The 18877-nt window shown below is 48.8% G+C and overlaps 1 protein-coding gene across 1 annotated transcript in view; it reads left to right on the top strand.

Moving 5' to 3' along the window:
• The window catches only part of LOC149857436 (uncharacterized), a 38775-nt gene that overhangs the window by 385 nt on the left and 19513 nt on the right, over positions 1 to 18877 (top strand). Inside the window, exon 2 of the mRNA XM_090063320.1 lies at positions 825 to 876. Within this exon, the coding sequence (XP_089919446.1) occupies positions 825 to 876 (52 nt within the window). The remainder of the gene's footprint in view (positions 1 to 824; positions 877 to 18877) is intronic.

The following is an 18877-nucleotide window of genomic DNA, read 5'->3' as shown; positions in this document are numbered from 1 at the left end:
TGTCAAGGATGACCTGAACCAGTGATAATCTGCCCCTTCCCACCTGCTGTTTGGCCTCCAGTTCAATGCCGTTCCTGACTAAATTAAATTTAAAAAAGGCATGCAAGAAGGGCTAGTGATAGCCACCACTCAGCTTACGGTTGAGCTCTAGACCAGGTGTCATCCCCACCAGCTTTTTGCTCCCTAAGGGCCCCTTTCTTGCTGTGGCCTGGAGAGATTTTGACTCTGGTTACATTCCCCTTCATCTTTCTTGTTAACTGCATAGCTGCAGAATATAACCTGAAACAAAGGATTGTAATGATCATCAGTAGGAGGCTGAACTTCTGTGACTGGGCTCCCAGTGCTGTGGGGAGCCTTCTCCTCTTGCCCCTGACTTACTGACAACCTTTTTCTCAAACCCTTAATATTTATAGGCAATTCATGACACTAGTCCCAGGAAAATAGCACTGAGTTAAATTCATTAGCTCCCATGGACAACGGAGCCCTGAAGAAAAGATTTTACTGGCCAGTGCAAAAGTGATACTGATCACTTGGCTGATTCTAGAGGTCATTACACCAAAACTTAGGGATGAGGGAAAATAAAGCAACAGCTCTTCAGCTGATATAAATCATCATAGCTCCACTCAGTTCATGGCAGCTAAAGATCTGGCTTGATAAATTTCTGGCAGGAGGCAACTGCCCAACTTAGTGGGTGCCTGTCCATCCTGTGGGAGTGAAGGATAAGGCATGTGCTTAGGATGGACCGGTTAAAAAAATCCAAATATTGATTGTGCCAATATCCACCTTGGTCCTGTGATTCCATCTCCTTTTCTTGCTGTTTTCAGACCCTGCGAGACCTGGCTGCCAAGTACCCCAATGTGAAGCTGATCCAGCTGGGTAAGCAATGATTTTCTTCTCTGCACTATATGGGCTGCACCTTCAGCAGAGAAGTGGCCTTATTATCTCCTGCAGCCTTTGGAGACCCTGCTGGACAAGGGTTGGTTTGGGTAGTCAGTTTGCTGTCAGCCTACCACACCTTATAGGCAATGCAGTTCAACCAGACTGCAGCCCAAGTGGCCTGGATCCAGTGCTCTATGCCCATTCATCTGCGAAGGCCCCTCTTACAGCCACAAAGGAACCAATGGCCACTTGACCCCTAAGGCCACATCCAGACGAGTGTGGGCATGTGGTATGTGGCGCCACGGATCCATCTGCATTGCCACACACTGCATATGTAGGCATTTTCCACAAAGCTACCTTGTAGTGTGGAGGAATGGGGGGAGGAGGAATGACCCTGGGAGACCCTGGGGTCAAAAAAAACCCATGCCAAGAATAAGTGGGGTGGCGTATGTGGCAGCAGTGCACACCACTCAAAACCAGAGCTTGGCCACACATTTTTTGTAATAAAATTAAAATATGTTTTAGTAAGAGTTTGACTTCTAGTGTATGATAGGTTTTTTTTCTGGTTCTAAGATGGCAACCCCCCCCAAAAGGAGTATTTCTGGGGAGCAAAGGGAGGGACTTCTAGTGGCAAAAGTTAGGGGGCAGGATTTCCAGTCCCATTATGGCAACAAGGAGGAAGGACAACAGTCAAGGGGGCAGAGCTACCCATGCAGCCCTTGACAGCTCACTAAAACGCATTAAGCGGCCCTCCAGCTGAAATAATTGCCTGCCCCATTTTGGTCCGTGGTTTTTAGTATCCAGTAAAACTGTTGGTTTTTGTTTATAGGTCCATATTCTGAGGGTATTGTGTACAAAGCCTGTGAGGTCAGAGGTAGAATGGTTGTCCTGTGAAAAGTATTTGCCACTGGTGATTGGGTGTTTCTGTTCTTTTATTATTTTGATGAAAGTTCATTCTGGAGCATGGTGGCATTGTTTGCATTGAATGAGACATACTGCATTTTGTGATAGATGTCTAGGGTCCATGGATTTTGATTGTTGCCGCGTGGGATGTGTTGATCATGGTGTCCAAAGTATTCTTAGGGCAAATGTGGCGGTATCTGATAGCCTGGCCATAGATTATGGCTTTCTTGGTGTGTTGGGATAATGGAAAGATTACTGACTTTGCGGTGATAAGTGTGGTGGTCCATATGGTTTTTTTTAATATGGTAGTTTGTAGGGTGCCATCCTGGATGTGGATTGTAAGTTCAGAAAGGTAATGTTAGCATAAGAATATTCTAGGAAGAATTTTATAGAAGGGTGATAGTTGTTGACACTGGACACGTCTACACATACAATTAGTATGACTGAATTTACTCTGGCACAATTTGACCCAGAGTAAACTAATTCAGGTGCAGCATCTGAATGTGAGCCTGGTGACATGAGCAAATTGAGCCTATGTGAAGCAGTTTAGGCTCAGCAGTAGGCAGGATCCTGGCTCCCTGCTGGGTCAGCTAAGTGGTTTCAGTTTGTGCCTGCATAACTGTCTACACATTAAGTTATTTGCAGTTATTTATTCCAGTGTAGGATAGTTCTTGTGTCTGATGGGACTATCCTATGCCAAAATAAATTAATCTATTGTGCCCTAACTGCAGTTCACATGCAGATGGTGATGCTTTACTGTGGAGAAAATTAATTTATTCCACAGTGGGCATGTCTGCACAAGGTACTACGTCACCATTGCAATGAGCTATGTTGTGGTAGCTTGTTGTTATGGCAGTGTAGCGTTGGTGGGCATAAACCATGATGCCGACACTACAGCACAGTAGCTTAAGCAAATACTAAAGGACTGCGCAGTAACAATTGTGCAGCCCAATGCATGTGTAGATGCACTCAGTAAAGCACAAATGCAAATGTGCCCAGCGGGCGGATCTACACAAAAGATGCTTTACTGTGCTATAGAGCTAATTACTACTCAGTACATGTCCATGTCTATATGTGCAGATGCTTACTGCGCAGTAATTGGCTCTAATCACAAGCAAATTTGCTACCTGCAAATGCAAGTAGCAGATTTACTTGTGATTAGTAACTGCACAGTAGTGCACATGTAAACACCTTATCGGGAGCAAGTGTACTCCCAGGCAGCAGGTGTCAGGAGATTGCTCCCTGCCCCCAGGAGCTGCCTACTGCCAGGGCAATGAAGCCCAAGTAAGGACAAGGTCCCCCTTCTCTGGCATCAAGTTGCTCCCAGCTTCTGCTCAATAATTGTGGGGTCAGGACTGGGAGATCCTTATCACCTAAGGTCAACTTTGCGGTTGCAGGGCTGGCACTGGGAGATCTTTATCTCCCAGCCCAAGCCCTGTGATTGTGAAACAGGGGCTGGGAACTCCATTCTGTCAGGACAGGGGGACATTGTCCCCACCTGGGCTTCAGTGGCAGAGCCTGCCTCAGCCTAGAGCTTCCCCTGACTTCTGCAGGGGCTGGTTGCAGGGCCACCAGCAGTCTAGGAGCAGCAAATCTGCTCCTTCATCCCTGCACTAGCAGACATGTGCCCAGGAGAGATTTCTCTCAAGTAGTTCACTCAAGTGTAAAATGCTCCAGGATTATTTGCATGTGCAGACACACCTACTGTGATGGAAATCAAGAAGCAACTACAGGTGTTCAGACCATATGATGAAAATATTATCTATGCATCACAGGTATGGTGAAGGTATGATGGTGTGGTTGTCTAAAAAAATCCTCTTCAAGATGGCTTATGAAGAGGTTGACATATTGGAGGAAAAGGGTGTGCATCTTTTATGCCAATTGCTGGGCCTGTATTTTGGAGGTAGCATTGGTTGTTGAAAATAAAGTTCTAGTGGGTAAGGATGGAATGGATGATTTATGCAATATACTGTGATTGTAAATATGAATATAAATCTGCAGGTATTTCAAGTGGGTAGCAATGTCTTCATGGTGAGGAACATTAATGTACAGGCTACTGATATCCATGATTAGAGGTATGGCCATCAGGTATGGCCTGATGACTTTTAAAGAGTCTCTCATAGCCTAACAACTTGCTTAATGTATTTAACTGAAGGAACAAGTCATTTTTAAGTAAAAGGAGTAAAACGCTAAGACAAATGTAGTTTGCTGGCCAAAAATCCCTCAGTGAGACTAAAACATAATAATTTTAAAGAGCTTTCTATTTTGGGGCTAAACCCTGAAAGCCAGGTTTTTTTGCTTAAAACAAATTAAATCATACAACAGGCACGTCAACACAAGATGCTTTACTCAAGATTAGATCACGTTACGGCTCAATAAGCATCATCATCTACATGTGCAGATGCTTACTGTGCAGTAGTTTACTTTAATTGCAAGTAAATTTGCTACTTGTAAATAAAAGTAGCAAATTAACTCACAGAGTGGAGGCTGGGGAGATTGCAGAGCTGCGGCTGGGAGCAATAATGTTTGTAGAGCGGGAACTGGGAACAGGCTGAGAGAGCCTGTTCCCTGCCCAGGTCCAAGATTGTGAAGCTGAGCAAGGAATAGGCTTTCCAGCCTGTTTCATAGATTCATAGATTCATAGATGCTAGGGTCGGAAGGGACCTCAATAGATCATCGAGTCCGACCCCCTGCATAAGCAGGAAAGAGTGCTGGGCCTACATTACCCCAGCTAGATACACATCCAACCTTCTCTTGAATACCCCCAGGGTAGGGGAGAGCACCACCTCCCTTGGGAGCCCGTTCCAGACCTTGGCCACTCGAACTGTGAAGAAGTTCCTCCTAATATCCAATCTAAATCTGCTCTCTTCTAGCTTGTGGCCATTATTTCTTGTAACCCATGTAGACTCATAGGTGCATAGACATTAGGGCTGGAAGGGACCTCAGAAAATCGAGTCTAGCCCTCTGCCCCAGTGGCAGGAAGTCAGCAGGGAACATAGGACCCCAGCAAGATAAACATCCAAATGTGTCTTCAAGGCGTTCAAAGTAGGTGCTTGAACCACCTCTGGTGGCAGTCTATTCCAAACCATGGGGGCTTGAACAGTAAAGAAGTTCTTCCTTATGTCCAGCCTGAAACGGTCATGGAGGAGTCTGTGACCGTTCGCCCTTGGGGCGCTGTGGTGAACAGACGTTCCCCCAGATCCTGATGAGCACACCTGATAAACTTACACATGGCCACCAGGTCAGCCCTGAATCTGCACTTTTCCAGGCTGAAGAGTCCCATGGCTCTCAGCCTCTCATCATAAGGTCTGTTTTCCTGACCTCTGATCATGTGCGTGGCTCTCTTCTGCACTCTCTCAAGCTTCTCCACATCCTTTTTAAATTGTGGAGCCCAAAACTGGATGCAGTACTCCAGCTGAAGCCCACCAGGACTGAGTACAATGGGAGAATGACATCCTGACATTTGCTTGAGAAGCATCTGTGGATGCAAGCCAGCGTTCTGTTTGCTTTACTAGCTGCAGCATCACATTGAAGGCTCATGTTCATCCTGTAGTCAGTCATGACCCCCAAGTCCCTCTTGTCTGTAGTGCTAACCAGTGTAGTACTGCTGAGCCAGGTTTTTTCTCCCAAGGTGGAGAACGGAGCTGGGCAGGGAACCAGGCTCTCCAGAACCCACCCTGCAATCATGGAGCACTGTCTGGGAACTGTACTGGTCAGGGGCAGGTCCCAGCCCCGTGCCCTGATTGGAAGATTGAGGCACAGGGCTTGGAAAGAGCTTTAGTGTAGGAGCAGGTCCCAGGTCCCTGCCCCAACCCACCAGTGGGGCAGCTAGCAGCAAGCCCCAGTTGAGTGGGGAATTCACACCCAGCCAGGAGCTTGCACCTAGCTACCCCACCGGCAGATCAGGGCAAGGGGCTGGGAGCTGCCCCTCCCCTAAAGCTCTTTACAAGTCCTCTGCCCGTGATCAGGGAGCCCAGGCCAGAAGCTCCCTGGTGTCAGGGCAGGGGGACATTGTCCCTGCCCTGGCAACAAGTAGCTCCCCAGGGGCAGGGAGCAGTCTCTCAGACCTCACCAGGAGACAGCTGTCTCCTGACCCAGAGCTACCTGTCAGTTCTGTAGCAAGGAAGTTTGGTGCCCTGGGCAAGCCCGCAGCAGCAGTCTGCCCTCCCCCTGTGCACAGATCCCGGGGAGCACCCCCCCATGCTTACCCGGAACTGCACACAGTGGCGGGAGCTGCCCGCCCTGCCTCCCCATGTTTCCCTGAACAAGCCGTACGTGGCTCTGTCCCGCGCCTTGCCCCAGCTGGCACCGCCTGCCACAGTCCCAGCCCTACTCCTCCCACACCAGGGGGCCTCAATCTGCACTCCGCCATGCCCATTTCCTGCCCCGCCCCCTGACTCATCCAGAAGCTGCTCTCCAAGCTGCAGGGCCAGTCCCAACCAGTATATCCCCCAACCAGTTCCCATAGGCAGTCATGGGAGATCAGCTATGGAAGAGGAATTGCTGATAGGTCCTCAGGACTTTAACATGCCACAGACTCTAACATATTGTTGACTGTAGGTGCTATAGGGCTTCTGGCCTTATGTGATGACGTCTTCCTCTTCTGCTTTATAGGGAACAAGAGGTCCTATGTTTCATAGTTTCTAGGGTCGGAAGGGACCTGAGTAGATCATCTAGTCCGACCCCCTGCCATGGCAGGAAAGAGTACTGGGGTCAAACAGCCCCAGCAAGGTGTTCATCTAACGTCCACTTAAAGACCCCCAGGGTAGGAGCCAGCACCACCTCTCTTGGAAGCTGGTTCCAGACCCTAGCTGCCCTGACCGTGAAGTAGCGCCTCCTGATATCTACCCTGAATCTACCCCCTACCAGCTTGTGACTGTTATTCCTGGTCACTCCTGGCAGTGCTCGGGGGAACAGGGACTTCCCCAGTGCCTGTTGATCCCCCCTGACTTGTTTGTAACAAGCTACTAGATCCCCCCTCAGCCTTCTCTTGTGGAGGCTGAACAGGTTCAGGTCCCGTAGCCTCTCCTCATAAGGCCTGCCCTGCTGCCCTCGATCATATGAGTGGCCTCCTCTGGACCCTCTCCATGCTGTCCACATCCCTCTTGAAGGGCGGCGCCCAGAACTGGACGCAGTACTCCAATTGTGGCCTGACCAGTGCTGCATAGAGGGGGAGGATCACCTCCTTGGACATGCTCGAGATGCATCTGTGGATGCATGACGAGGTACGGTTGGCCTTCCTGACTGCATCCCCACACTGCCGGCCCATGTTCATCTTGGAGTCAGTGATGACTCCAAGATCCTTTTCTGCCTCTGTACTGACAAGAAGGGAGTTCCTCAACCTGTAGGTATGGTGCCGGTTGTTCCTCCCCAGATGCATCACTTTGCACTTGTCAGTGTCGAATCCCATCCTATTCTCATCTGCCCACCCTTGTAACCTGCCTAGGTCTGATTGTAGCCTGTTGCTCCCTTCTAGTGTGCCCACATCCCCCCACATCTAAGTGTCATCAGCACATTTGAACAGAGTGCTTTTTACCCCCTCGTCCAAGTCGCTGATGAACATGTTGAACAGTGCGGGCCTGAGGACCGAGCCCTGCAGAACCCCACTGCCCACGTCCTTCCAGGTTGAGAAGGACCCATCCACTACCACCCTCTGGGTGCGGCCCTCCAGCCAGTTGGTGACCCATTTGACTGTGTAGGTGTCGACACCACAGTCCCCCAGTTTCTTAATGAGAATGGGGTGAGAGACAGTGTCGAAGGCCTTCCAGAAGTCCAGGAAGACTATGTCCACTGCTACCCCTGCATCTAATGATTTGGCCTGTTTAGCCCCTCCCAGATGTAAATCTCTTTCCTGCCACAACTTTGGTGTTTAATAATGATTCTTATTTCTGGGAGGATGTTCCACAAGAAAACAAACAGAAGAAATGTGCTCTCACAGGCACAGCACTGCCATCCCCTGCACCCCTTCCTTATACCACGTTAGACCTGAGAATCTCTTTGGGGTAAAATTTGGGTTCAAGAAAAATTAACCAAAATAAGAATAAACAGACCTGGCCTTTTTCTGTAGCTTCAACAAAACTTCTTAATTCTTTGTTCTGTTTTCTTAATGTTGCTCTATTTCACTGCATTTCTTTCTTCCCCACTGCAAAACTGTTAGCTCCCCAGCCTTCAGCGCCACCCCTTTTCTCTCCCTCACTAGATCAGGGCAGAGACTGTGCATGTCTGCCACACCCTTCCTTGTGCAGTTCTCTCCCTCTGGCTCCCAACAGGGTATCCCCAGGCTTACCATGCCTCTTCCTGTCTGGTTCTTTCTCTCCCCATTTTCCAGTTGGGCTTCTCCAGGCGTGTCTTGCCCTCCACTTCCAGCTCTCTTCCTCCAGCTCTGGAATTTTGGGTCCATTTTACCCCTCAGCATCTCTCTCTTTCTGACCCTGGACTGGGGCTCTCTGAGCATGGCCCACCCCTCAGCATCCAGTTCTCTCTCTGGCTCTGAGCAGGTTACTCCTGGGCATGCCGCATCCCTCCACATCTCTCTCTCTCTTTCTCTCTTCCCCTGGCTTTGAACTGGGGACCGTCAAGCCTGCCCTGCCGCTCTGTCTCCAATACTCCCATCTGGGATTTGAACTGGAGACTTGATCTGGCATTTCCTCTTCCCACACTGGGCGGCCCCATCTCGAGCTGGCATGCACCCCATGACGGGAGGCTGCCAGATGTTCCTTTCCTTCTCCAAGTTAAGTATGAAAAGGGAGGTTTTGGGTCAGGTGTTGTTCCCCTGAGGATTCTCCAGACCTGATACCTCCCCCTCTCACATGCATCATGACCCAACTCCTACCTACCTTGGGGTGACCCTTGACTGCTCCCTAACCTACCAATATCACCTCCGAAAGACTGCCAAAAGAAAGGCATGAGTGAACATCATCTGAAAGCTTGCCAGCATAACCTGGGGTGAAAAAGCCACCATCCTCTGTACTTCTTCCTGTACACCCTCTCAACAGCCAAGTACTCTTCACCCATCTGGGCCTCAAGTCAACATATTAAACTCATTGACACACAACTCTACTCAGTAATGAAAACTATTTCTGGATTTGATATCAACTCCAGTGCAGTGGCTACCATGGGCAACTGGTGCCCCCTTAGTCATGGGGGGCACATGCCCCCCAGAGACCACTCAGCAACCAGGGGGAAAGTCCCCCCAGTGGCCAGTCCTGCTGACCAGGGTGGGGGGGTAATCCCCCATGGCTGATCACTGCGGCCGATCGCTGTAGCTGTTTCCTCAAGTGGCTGTGACTGCTTCTGGGAGCACCACAGTGCTCCACTTTCCGGCAGGTGCTTGCAAGGGGGACATTGGCACTCCCGCCCCCCCTGCCCATCACCTAAGCAGTGAGTACAGCCAGTCAGGGGGTGGACCAGCACTCTCAGGGGGTGCACATGCACCCCTGTGCGTCTCCTGCGTGTCACCACTGGTTAACAGGAAATCTCTACCTACTGTTTCCCTCATTTTGTTTGCCAACTCATGTACTAGTTTCAAACAGACTGTCTCTTATTATCCAAGGTATGGAGCCAAATCTCCCCCAGCTGCACGAAGGCACAGCAAGCTGGGGAAGGGATGGCCACTCTTGAGTCTTAAAGGATGTGGTCCTAAATGAACAGCTTTGTAGGGTGTCTCTGATCCACTGCTTTCCCTTCTGTGATTAGTAGTTTGTACAACCTGACATCTGTTCCTAAAAGGGGAGAGTTAAAGGAGCTTGTGGATGAGTAAAACAGTAAAATAATCAGATTTCCCACGATTTTTGGTGTTTACTGCTAGATATTTTCTTAGCTGGGGTCATGCAAATAAACTGGTCCTTTTTCACCTAAAGGCTCCTGGTGCTATAGCCCAGTCCCTGCTGCGTCTGAGTTTCTGTGGGAGGAAAGTTCTTAAGTGAAAAAGAACTGACTTTATTTTAAGTGAAAGAAGTTCTTCTGGACAAGTGAGGGTATTTATAGCAAACCCCAACTAACTGAACAATGTGCTACTACTCTGCTTTTTTGGTGCCTCAAAACCTTGCAGAATGTGGCCCTCTGTGGCAGGCACTGCCCACTCCAGCTATGTATGCCTTGCTCCATGAACGACACATGCCCTCAGAGGCTGGGGGGGCGCAGCGGCAGTGGGAGCACAGCAGCAGTGGCAGTAAGCAGGGGAGCTCCTGCAGACACTGCCAACAGTGTCGGTGGTGCCTTTTTGTAGGGGGTGTACCGCCACACTCAGGGGGTGCATGAGCGCCCACATGCACCCCCCACAGGTCGCCCCTGTTGGCTACCAGTACTTTCAAACATTACTCTTCCTTCTACTCAATGGGATGCAGCAACATATGGAGAAATAATGTGAATCAGCTGTAATCTGGACCTTCCCATCCACAGAGACCTTCAAGATCTCCCAGCTCATTGTATGATCTCATGAAAACTTTTTTGAACGTGAACCAAGCACCTCCTATACCACAACACTGAAGAATCTTGGAGGAAAGCTTGAACAGAAAACACTTCCAAATAAGCACCTTGTCTCCAAACCAACAATGCAAAAACTAGGCTTCAACCTTCCCTGGAGCATGTGGATAACCCTTAATAGGGTATGCACTGAACATGACTGGTGTGGCCACCTGATGTACAAATGGTGCCTAGAAAACCTCACCTGGCTGCAACTGTGGAAATCCTGACCACACCATGGAGCACATAATAACATCCCGCCCCAGATACAAGTTTAAGGGCAACATCCTGGAGTTACATTCACTTTCCAGCAGGGCATTGGTCTAGCTGGGGAATTTGGAATTAAAGCCATACAAAAGAAGAAGGCGACTCTAGCAGATACTGCGACCACAGTGAATCTTTAACCTGCAGGATGTGAGCCCTGTCTTCACTGATAATCTTGATCCAGCTACCAGTGCTGCTTCCATGACTGGACACAGGTCTTGGAACCCTGTATGGTGGTAGGCTGCCTGTGTTCCTGAGAGTCACAACAGTACTAACACTGTCGGCTGCTCTTCTCAAATATTTATTAAGCAAAATGTTTTTTCTTTGGTTTAATAAAATAAAATAATTTGATTTTTATTTATTTTAAGAAAAAGGGTTTTTTTAAAGGTTGCCCATTGCCTACTGCCCTGTGTTCACAGGATTGGTTAAAAATGCCAGTCAGTCAGTTGGGATCATATAGTGGTTCCTTTATGACCTCTCTGCTTCATTGACATTCTTTGACCAAGTAAAGAAGCTTCTCTACTGTCTTTCCTGTCCATTCCATACTGTTGTCTACCCACATTTCTGCAAGTGCTCTAACCACAAGACTGTTGGGCAAAGGGTAGACACCACTTCTTCTTCCATGGTAGCCATCTCATCATGTGAGCCTAACTGTTGTGAAACACCTGTATTCAGAAATTATATATGTGGTTGGGTTCAGGAATGTGAATTGCAAGCAGGTGCTGTGAATTGCATGTACAGAGACACCTAACAAACAGCTTGAGTTGAACATCTAAGATGCTGTGATCATCAGGTAGGCAGCACCTCTACCAGTAAGTATTGCTGTATTTATGTGTCCTGGAGTTGTTTCTTGCAATGTTCTAGTAAGTACTTGATATCTGTAAGCAAGCCTTACCATGTTACAAATACAAAGACAAATTGCTGGTCATGGCAAGAAAATAAAGAATCATGTTCTGGAAGAATACAATATTTAAAAACATCTCAAGTGTTTCAGTTGTGTCAGCAGTTCATGGGGTAAAATTCATGCTGTTTTGTTGACCTTGAAGTCAGCTATGAAAACAAATATGTCAGCTTTCCTTTCATGCAAAAATTCAAGCTACATAAAAATAATTTCCTGTCCTGTCTTCCCACCTAGGATAATTGTGTGTTTCACAATGCTAGGGGTAAACATGTCAATCTGTTTAATTAATTCAAGCTATAAATGAACCAGTCCAAAAGGATCTATTAACAACAGCAACAAAGAAAGGCAAAGAACCTTTGGCTTATCATGACATGAGTATAACTGCTTAATCATCAGTCTAAAATACTAGCCATAAAAACTACACTAAAAGTGCCATAAAACTTACATCAGCTAACCTAGCATGCCCTGTAAAAGGCTAAGTAGAAAAAAGTAATTTTAGGTCAGGGCCAAATAATATTGCTAATAGAGCTGCCAGTTCTATATCTGGGACAGGAGACCATCAGTATAGTCTTTGTAAAAATAGCTCCAAAATGAACTTAGTTCAAGCTTAATTAATTACCCACACATGGCCAGGCTTTTTCACTACATTCAAAGTTACATTACACACCTCAGAAGTAAAATTCTAAAACAAAGGTCAAAACTACACACTCAATATAAAATCCAACCTTAGCATCAAACAAAAGCCAGTTTTGTTTTATGTTTTTAAATCAAAATCAACACCCACAATGAATTAGTGGTCCAATCATCTTATCAAAGACCCATGCTGTCACACAGCCTCATCAGGGAATCATCATTAGGGCTCTGTGAAACTTCAGATAGTGATTCGATGCAGAGGAGATTTGGCCCAGTTCGGTAGATGAATCTCCAAATCCAAACTGAATCAGGGAACCAATTAAAAGGTCCGAATTAATTCGAAGCTCTCTGAATTTTTGGAAAAGATGGTTGGACCATGACTGCTGGACCTTGTCATCCCCTGGAGTGCTCTGGTGAACAGGCATTCCCCCAGATCCTGATGCACACCCCTAACGTGCTTATAGGCTACCACCAAGTCACCCCTGAGCCTATGCTCCTCCAGGCTGAAGAGTGCCATGGTTTGCAACCTCTCTTCATAAGGTCTGTTCTCTTGCCCTTTGATCATGTGCGTGGCTCTCCTCTGGACTCTTTCAAGCTTCTCCACGTCCTTCCTAAATTGTGGAGCCCAGAATTAGATGCAGTACTCCAGCTGTGGCCTCATCAAGGCCAAGTACAGTAAGAGGATGACATCCTGGGTCTTGCTCGAGATGCATCGGTAGATGCAAGCCAAAGTTTTGTTCACTTTGCCAGCTGCAGTATCGCATTGGTGGCTTATATTCATCTTGTGGTCAATCATGACTCACAAGTCTCTTTCGGTTGAGGTCCTAGTGAGTGTAGCATTGCTGAGCCTATAAGTGTGATGTGGGTTTCTTTTCCTGAGATGGAGCAGCCACCTCAGAAATGACATATGCTCCCAGCAGCCACCACAGAATGACACATGCTCCCGGCAGCTGTGGGGACATGGCTGCACTGGCAGTGGTGGGAGCACAGCGGTGGGAGCATGGCGGTGGTGAGCAGGGAGCTTCTGCACCCAGTGGCAGCACTACCTGGGGGTGGCAAACACTGACCAGACCACACACAGGTGCTGCTGGCAGCGGGGGCGGCCAGCGGGGATTGCTGACCGCCTGCAGACACCGCCAGCAGTGTTGATGGTGGGGTGGTGAGTGGCAACTGCCCGCAGGTACCGCCAATATTGTCAGAGCTGCCTTTTTGCAGTGGGTGCACCACCATGCTCAGGGGGTCTGTGTGCATTTCTCCATATTGAATGCCATCAGGTTTTCATCTGCCCACCCTGCAAGCTTATCAAGGTCAGCCTGGATCACTAGCCTATCTTCAAAAGTGGACATTCTTCCCCAGAGTTTGATCTTGTCAGCAAACGTGACCAGTCCATTTCTGACACTAGTATCTAGATAGTTTATGAAGACATTAAAGAGTACAGGTCCGAGAACAGAGCTTTGGGGGACGCCACTAGTCATTGAGTGCCATGTTGATTTAGTTCCATCAACTACCACTCTCTGGGTCCAACCCCAGAGCCAGTTCCCCAGCCATTGGACTGTGAAGGAATCGAGGCCGCAGTTGCCCAATTTTTCCATGAGGATATCATGGGATACCAGGTCAAAGGCTTTTTTAAAGTCCAAATATAATATATCAACCTCTTCCCTTTTGTCCAGGTGATACATCACCTGGTCATAGAAGGAAATTAGGTTTGTCAGGCAAGATCTACCTGCAACAAACCCATGCTGGCTATCCCTCAGAATGTTGCCTTCTGTTAGCTTGTCAAGAATGGTTTCTTTGATAATTTTTTCCAAAATCATCCCAGGGATTGAAGTCAAACTGATTGGCCTGTAGTTTCCCGGGTCTTCTTTCCTCCCTTTCTTGGAGATGGGCACCACATTGGCCCTCTTCCTATCTTCAGGTATTTCACCTGAGTGCCACGAGTTCTTGAATATCCTTGCCAGTGGCTGAGCTATGATGTCTGCCAGTTACTTTAGCACTCCTGGGTGCAGTCTATCCGGACCAGCTGGTCTGTAGGGTGTCCAGCCTCTCAAGATACTCCCTCACAAGATCCATGCCAATGGTGGGCATATATTCACCCTCACCCCAGTCATCCCACATCATGTTAGGCAGGGTGGTCTCTTTGGGCTGGTGCAAAACCAACACAAATAATCATTAAGCAGATTGGCTTTTTCCTGGGTGTCAGTAGTCAGCTGCCCTAGCTGGTTTAGTAGGGGTCCAGTGTTGCCCTTGTTTTTCTTCTGACTCCCCACATATCTGAAGAAGGACTTTTTATTGTCCTTGATTTGTGTGACCAGTTGGAGTTCAGTTGCAGCCTTGGCTTTCCTAGTTTGCTTCCTGCACGCATGGACCAGTGCAGAATACACCTCCTTAGTGGTCTCCCATCATAGATGTAGGAGGTCCGTAAGCTCCCTGTTGAGCCAAGGGGGTTGTTGAGCCCTTGTACCACCTTTCCTATGGGTTGAGAAGGACTTCCTTTGTGCTTCTAGGATCACTTCCTTAAGGAGAACCACTCATCATGAACTCCCCTCCCTGTAAGATCATGGCCTCTCAGAGCCTCAAGAACAAGCCTGCTGAGATTATGAAAGTCAGCTTCCTAAAGTCGAGAACTACTGCATTGCTGGCCAACTTGCCAGCTTAGCGATGGATAGTGAAAGTGATCAGCTCGTGGTCACTGTCAGACGGCTTCCCTTTGATTCTTAGGTCGCTGGTTAGATTATCCCCTTTGGCCAGTACCAGGTCCAGCAGCACTTTACCTCTTGTTAGCCCATAAACTTCCCGGGACAGGTAGAGCTTATCCACTCCACTCATGTAAGGAAGCTTTGAGACCACTTGGATTTGGCTGAGTGTTCTTCCCATGAGATGTCCAGGTAGCTGAAGTCTCCCATGACAGCCACGCACTGAGAGAGTGCAGCCTTGGTCAGTTCCCTGGCAAATTTTTGGTCAAGCTCTTGTTTCTGGTTTGGAGGTCTGTAGTAGACTCCTACCATTGTATCCCCTTCACCATCTTCCCTTCATATTCCAACCCAAAGGATCTCCAGTCATTCTTCTGGGGTGCCAATCTCAGCTTATAGGGACATGTAGCTATCCTTCACATAGAGAGCTACACCCCTGCCCCCTTTTCAGCACAATCTCTCCTGTACAGGGTGTAGCCATTTATACCCATAGTCATGGGAGACTGATGCCTCCCGAGTCCGGGGGAGCACCAGATTGCTGACCAGGGGCTGGGGGGGGGGGTTCCCCAGCAGCTGATCGCTGAGCCAGCAGTGAAACTGGAAGTGGGCTTCCAGTTTCATGGCTGGTGCTTCCAGGGGGTACATGGCCAATCTCAGGGGATGCACATGCACCCCCTACATGTCACCAGTGCCCAAAGTTCAGTCATAGGAGGAGTCCCACCAGGTCTCTGTTATCCCTATGAGATCATAATCATTTTTGTTTAGCAGAAGGACCAGTTCCTCCTGTTTATTCCCCAAACTCCTAGCATTAGTGTACAGGCATGTAAGTATGCCATTGGAGGCCCTAGGCTTCCTTGTACTCATGGAGAAGCTCTGTTCCTGGGCTGGGGTAGGAGTGGGTTCCCTTGAGCATCCTAACCTGCCGATTTTCTGGTTGATGCTTGATGAGCTTGCTCTGGTGGTTGTCCGCCCATCCTCCTGCAAGCTTAATTTAAAGCCCAGTTGAGCAGGTCAGCCATCTTCACTGAGAAGAGCTTCTTTCCCAGTGGAGTGAGGTGGAGCCTGTCTCTTTCCAATAGACCAGTGCCTCTACGAAGAGCAGACTCTGGTTAAAGAAACTAAAGCTTTCATGATGGCACCAGCACCACAGTCTTCTGTTTACTGCCTCATTTCATCTCTCCCTCCTCAGCCCATGACCTGTAACCAGAAGGATCAAACAAAAAACCACCTGCACCTCCAACCCCCTGAGTCCCACTCCCAGAGCCCTGTAGCCATTCATGACTTGGCTGGGATTGCTTCAAGCCATGTCATTTGTGCCCCTATGGATAAGGAACATGGGGTAGTAAGGGGAAAAACAGGCTGGAGAGATTGTTCTCTGCCCAGCTCCACAAGTGTGGAGCTGAATGAGGAACAAGCTCCCCAGCCTGTTCTACCCCTCCAGCTCTGAACTTCCAGAGCTGGGTGGGGAACAGGCTCCCCTGCCCCTGCCAACAGGGAGCTTCCAGTGCCAGCTCCACAACCATAGGACTAGTGCCAGGAGACCCTTATCTACGCACTGGCTCCATAACCACAGGGCTTGGTTTTGGGAGATTCTTATTTCCCATCACTGGCCCTGTGGTTGCGGAGCTGATGCCGGGAGATAAGGGTCTCCCAGCCCCACTCCCCCCGCTCTAATTACAATCTTGGATCAGGTGGCTTAGAACTCCCTGCTGCCAGGGTAGGGAGCCATAGTCCCCACCCGGGTTTCTGGGCCTGTCAGAGCAGCATGCGGGTCCCAGGGGCAGGGCGCTATCTCCTGCCCCCTGGTGGATGACTGGTCAGGAGCAGATTTTGCTTCTGGTCAGGGATCTACATGAAAGCTACCTGCACCATCACTAATCTAGAGTAAATTTGCTATTGCATTTCCAGGTAGCAAATTTACTCAGGATTAGGAAGGTTTACTGCATAGTAAGCATGTACATGTGTAGACACACATGCTTACTTTGCAGTGAACTATGCTAATGTGTAGTTAAGGATCTCAAGTAAACATGCCCTGTATGGAGCACCTAGATGCTTAAACCTGAATCACTCTTAGGCTCCTGTAAAATCTCTCCATTGACTGTAGAGGGATCCTAGGCACCTAAGCAGGTGAGTTTAAATCAGGGGTGGGCAAAATATGGCCCATGGGCCGGATCCGGCCCACAGGGCCTCTAAAAAATGTAGAAAATTAATATTTCTCTGCCTTTCATTCCTGTCAGAAATGACAGGAACCAAGGGCAGTAGGACCCAGGGGAAGCCCAGCGGGCTTCAACAACAGTGGGCCTGCCCAGCCCTCCCCACAAGCCAGAAGCCTCTGCCGGGGCTTCTGGCCTGGGAGCACATAGCTGATCCATGACTGAACCGCAGGTAAGTGTTGGGGGGGAGAAGGGCAGGGGGACCCTGGGCAGGGAAAGATCATGGGGGTAGGGGGAAGTGCCCCTTCCCCACCCCATGACTGGCGCCCCATGCTGCAGCTCTTTGCAGCCCATGCAGGGCTGTCCGGAGTGCACACAAGCAACCCCAGGTAGGCTGCGAGTGGCTGCAGCATGGGGCACTGGACATGGAGCAGGAAAGGGGATGCTTCCCCCTCCCCCCTATGCTCAGCATCACCTTGTAACCCGGCCCCGCTGGCAGGCTGGCAGCGGGGCCAGGTTACAAGCTGGTGCTGAGCGTGGAGAAGAGTGGCTCCTCGCTTGCCTTGTGGCTGGTGCCCCATGCTGCAGCCACTCACAGCCGGCCTGGGGCTGCCTGTGCCTGCTCCGGACAGCCCTGCGTGGTCTGCAAGCACCTTCAGAATGGAGCACCAGCCATGGGGTGGGTGAAGGGCTGCTTTTCCTCATGCTCAGCACCAACTTCTTTCCTGCCGGCAAGCATGGGGTCAGGTCTGTGCGCTGCCACCCACCTGTACCGCAGGGCTGGGGGGCACTGGGTGTGAGCAGGTGGGGAGCCAGTGGAACACAGGACCCACACCGGTACCCTGGGGTCAGTGTCAGCGGGGCCCAGAACAGGGTGGCAGGAGCTCAGGGTTCTAGCTGGCAGGGGCTCTATGGAGCCAAGACAGCTCCCCCGCTCCCTGCTGGTGCAGTCCAGACCAGCTCCACAGACCCCTGCCAGGTTGCGCCCCTCTTTGGGCCCCACCGGTGCTGGCCCTGGGACATTGGTCCCAAGACATTGGGACATTGGTCCCAAGATGGTGACCAAGGGGTGGGGCACCTGTCAAGGGGCAGGGCTAACCATGTGGCCCTTGACAGCTTGCCAAAACTGGGTAAGTGGCTCTCCGCCTGAAATAATTGCCCGCCCCTGGTTTAAATTGTCTGCCAGGGAAGTTCTCAAAAATTAGGCAGGGTAAGGCCAAGTGGCATGCTGAAAATGTTGCATAGTGGCCAAGCCCTAAAAAATATGAAGTGAAATAGTTAGCATTTCATTTTCATTGTCAAAACAGGGATCCAAAAATTCAGACTGATTAAATTTGCTCATTTAGAATTATTGAAGTGGAGTCTCCTGAAATGTATCAAATTTAAATGAAACATAGCCAGGTTAGAAGGGTTCATGCCAATCAGATAGCTGTCTAAAAATGCAAACACAGACCACAACATTAAAAAACTGGAGGGTTCCTTCTGCCCCTGCCCCCACCAACAAAGATGGTAAATGGTATTTCTGGGTATGCAGCCTAATAACATACTACATATTTGCAAATGTATCAAAAATATTTCAACAAATAGGTTTTGATTTTCTTTAATCATAAGTAAAAGAATTGCAAGTTCTCAGCTGTAAGCACTGTTCAGTAAAACTAAGTGTGGTAAGTAATTAATTTTAAAGGTTTATTATTGTTCCCATGTGCATAGATTATATCACCAAGAAGAAAAAGGTTGTAATTCTATAATTATATTCTACAATTATACCAAAAACATTTATTGCTAATGCTAAAAACCTAGCCAGTGCTTGTACATATCTGTCAGTAGAAAGACCTTATTGGTAACAACGTTAAGGAAAAACCAAGGAATTCACCAGCTTCCAAAAATGCTTCACAATTAAGCCAACACAACAACTCCCACGCCCCATAACAATGGCCATTGTTGAGGGTCCATTTAAACTCAACTTGGATTTCATTTATTTGTAAATTCTT

The sequence above is a fragment of the Crocodylus siamensis genome, chromosome 9, assembly GCF_052110815.1.
Source record: "Crocodylus siamensis isolate JL-2025a chromosome 9, ASM5211081v1, whole genome shotgun sequence".
Classification (NCBI taxonomy): Eukaryota; Metazoa; Chordata; order Crocodylia; family Crocodylidae; genus Crocodylus; species Crocodylus siamensis.
Note: the sequence above shows the minus strand (reverse complement) of the source record. Positions and strands in the feature narration are given on the sequence as shown.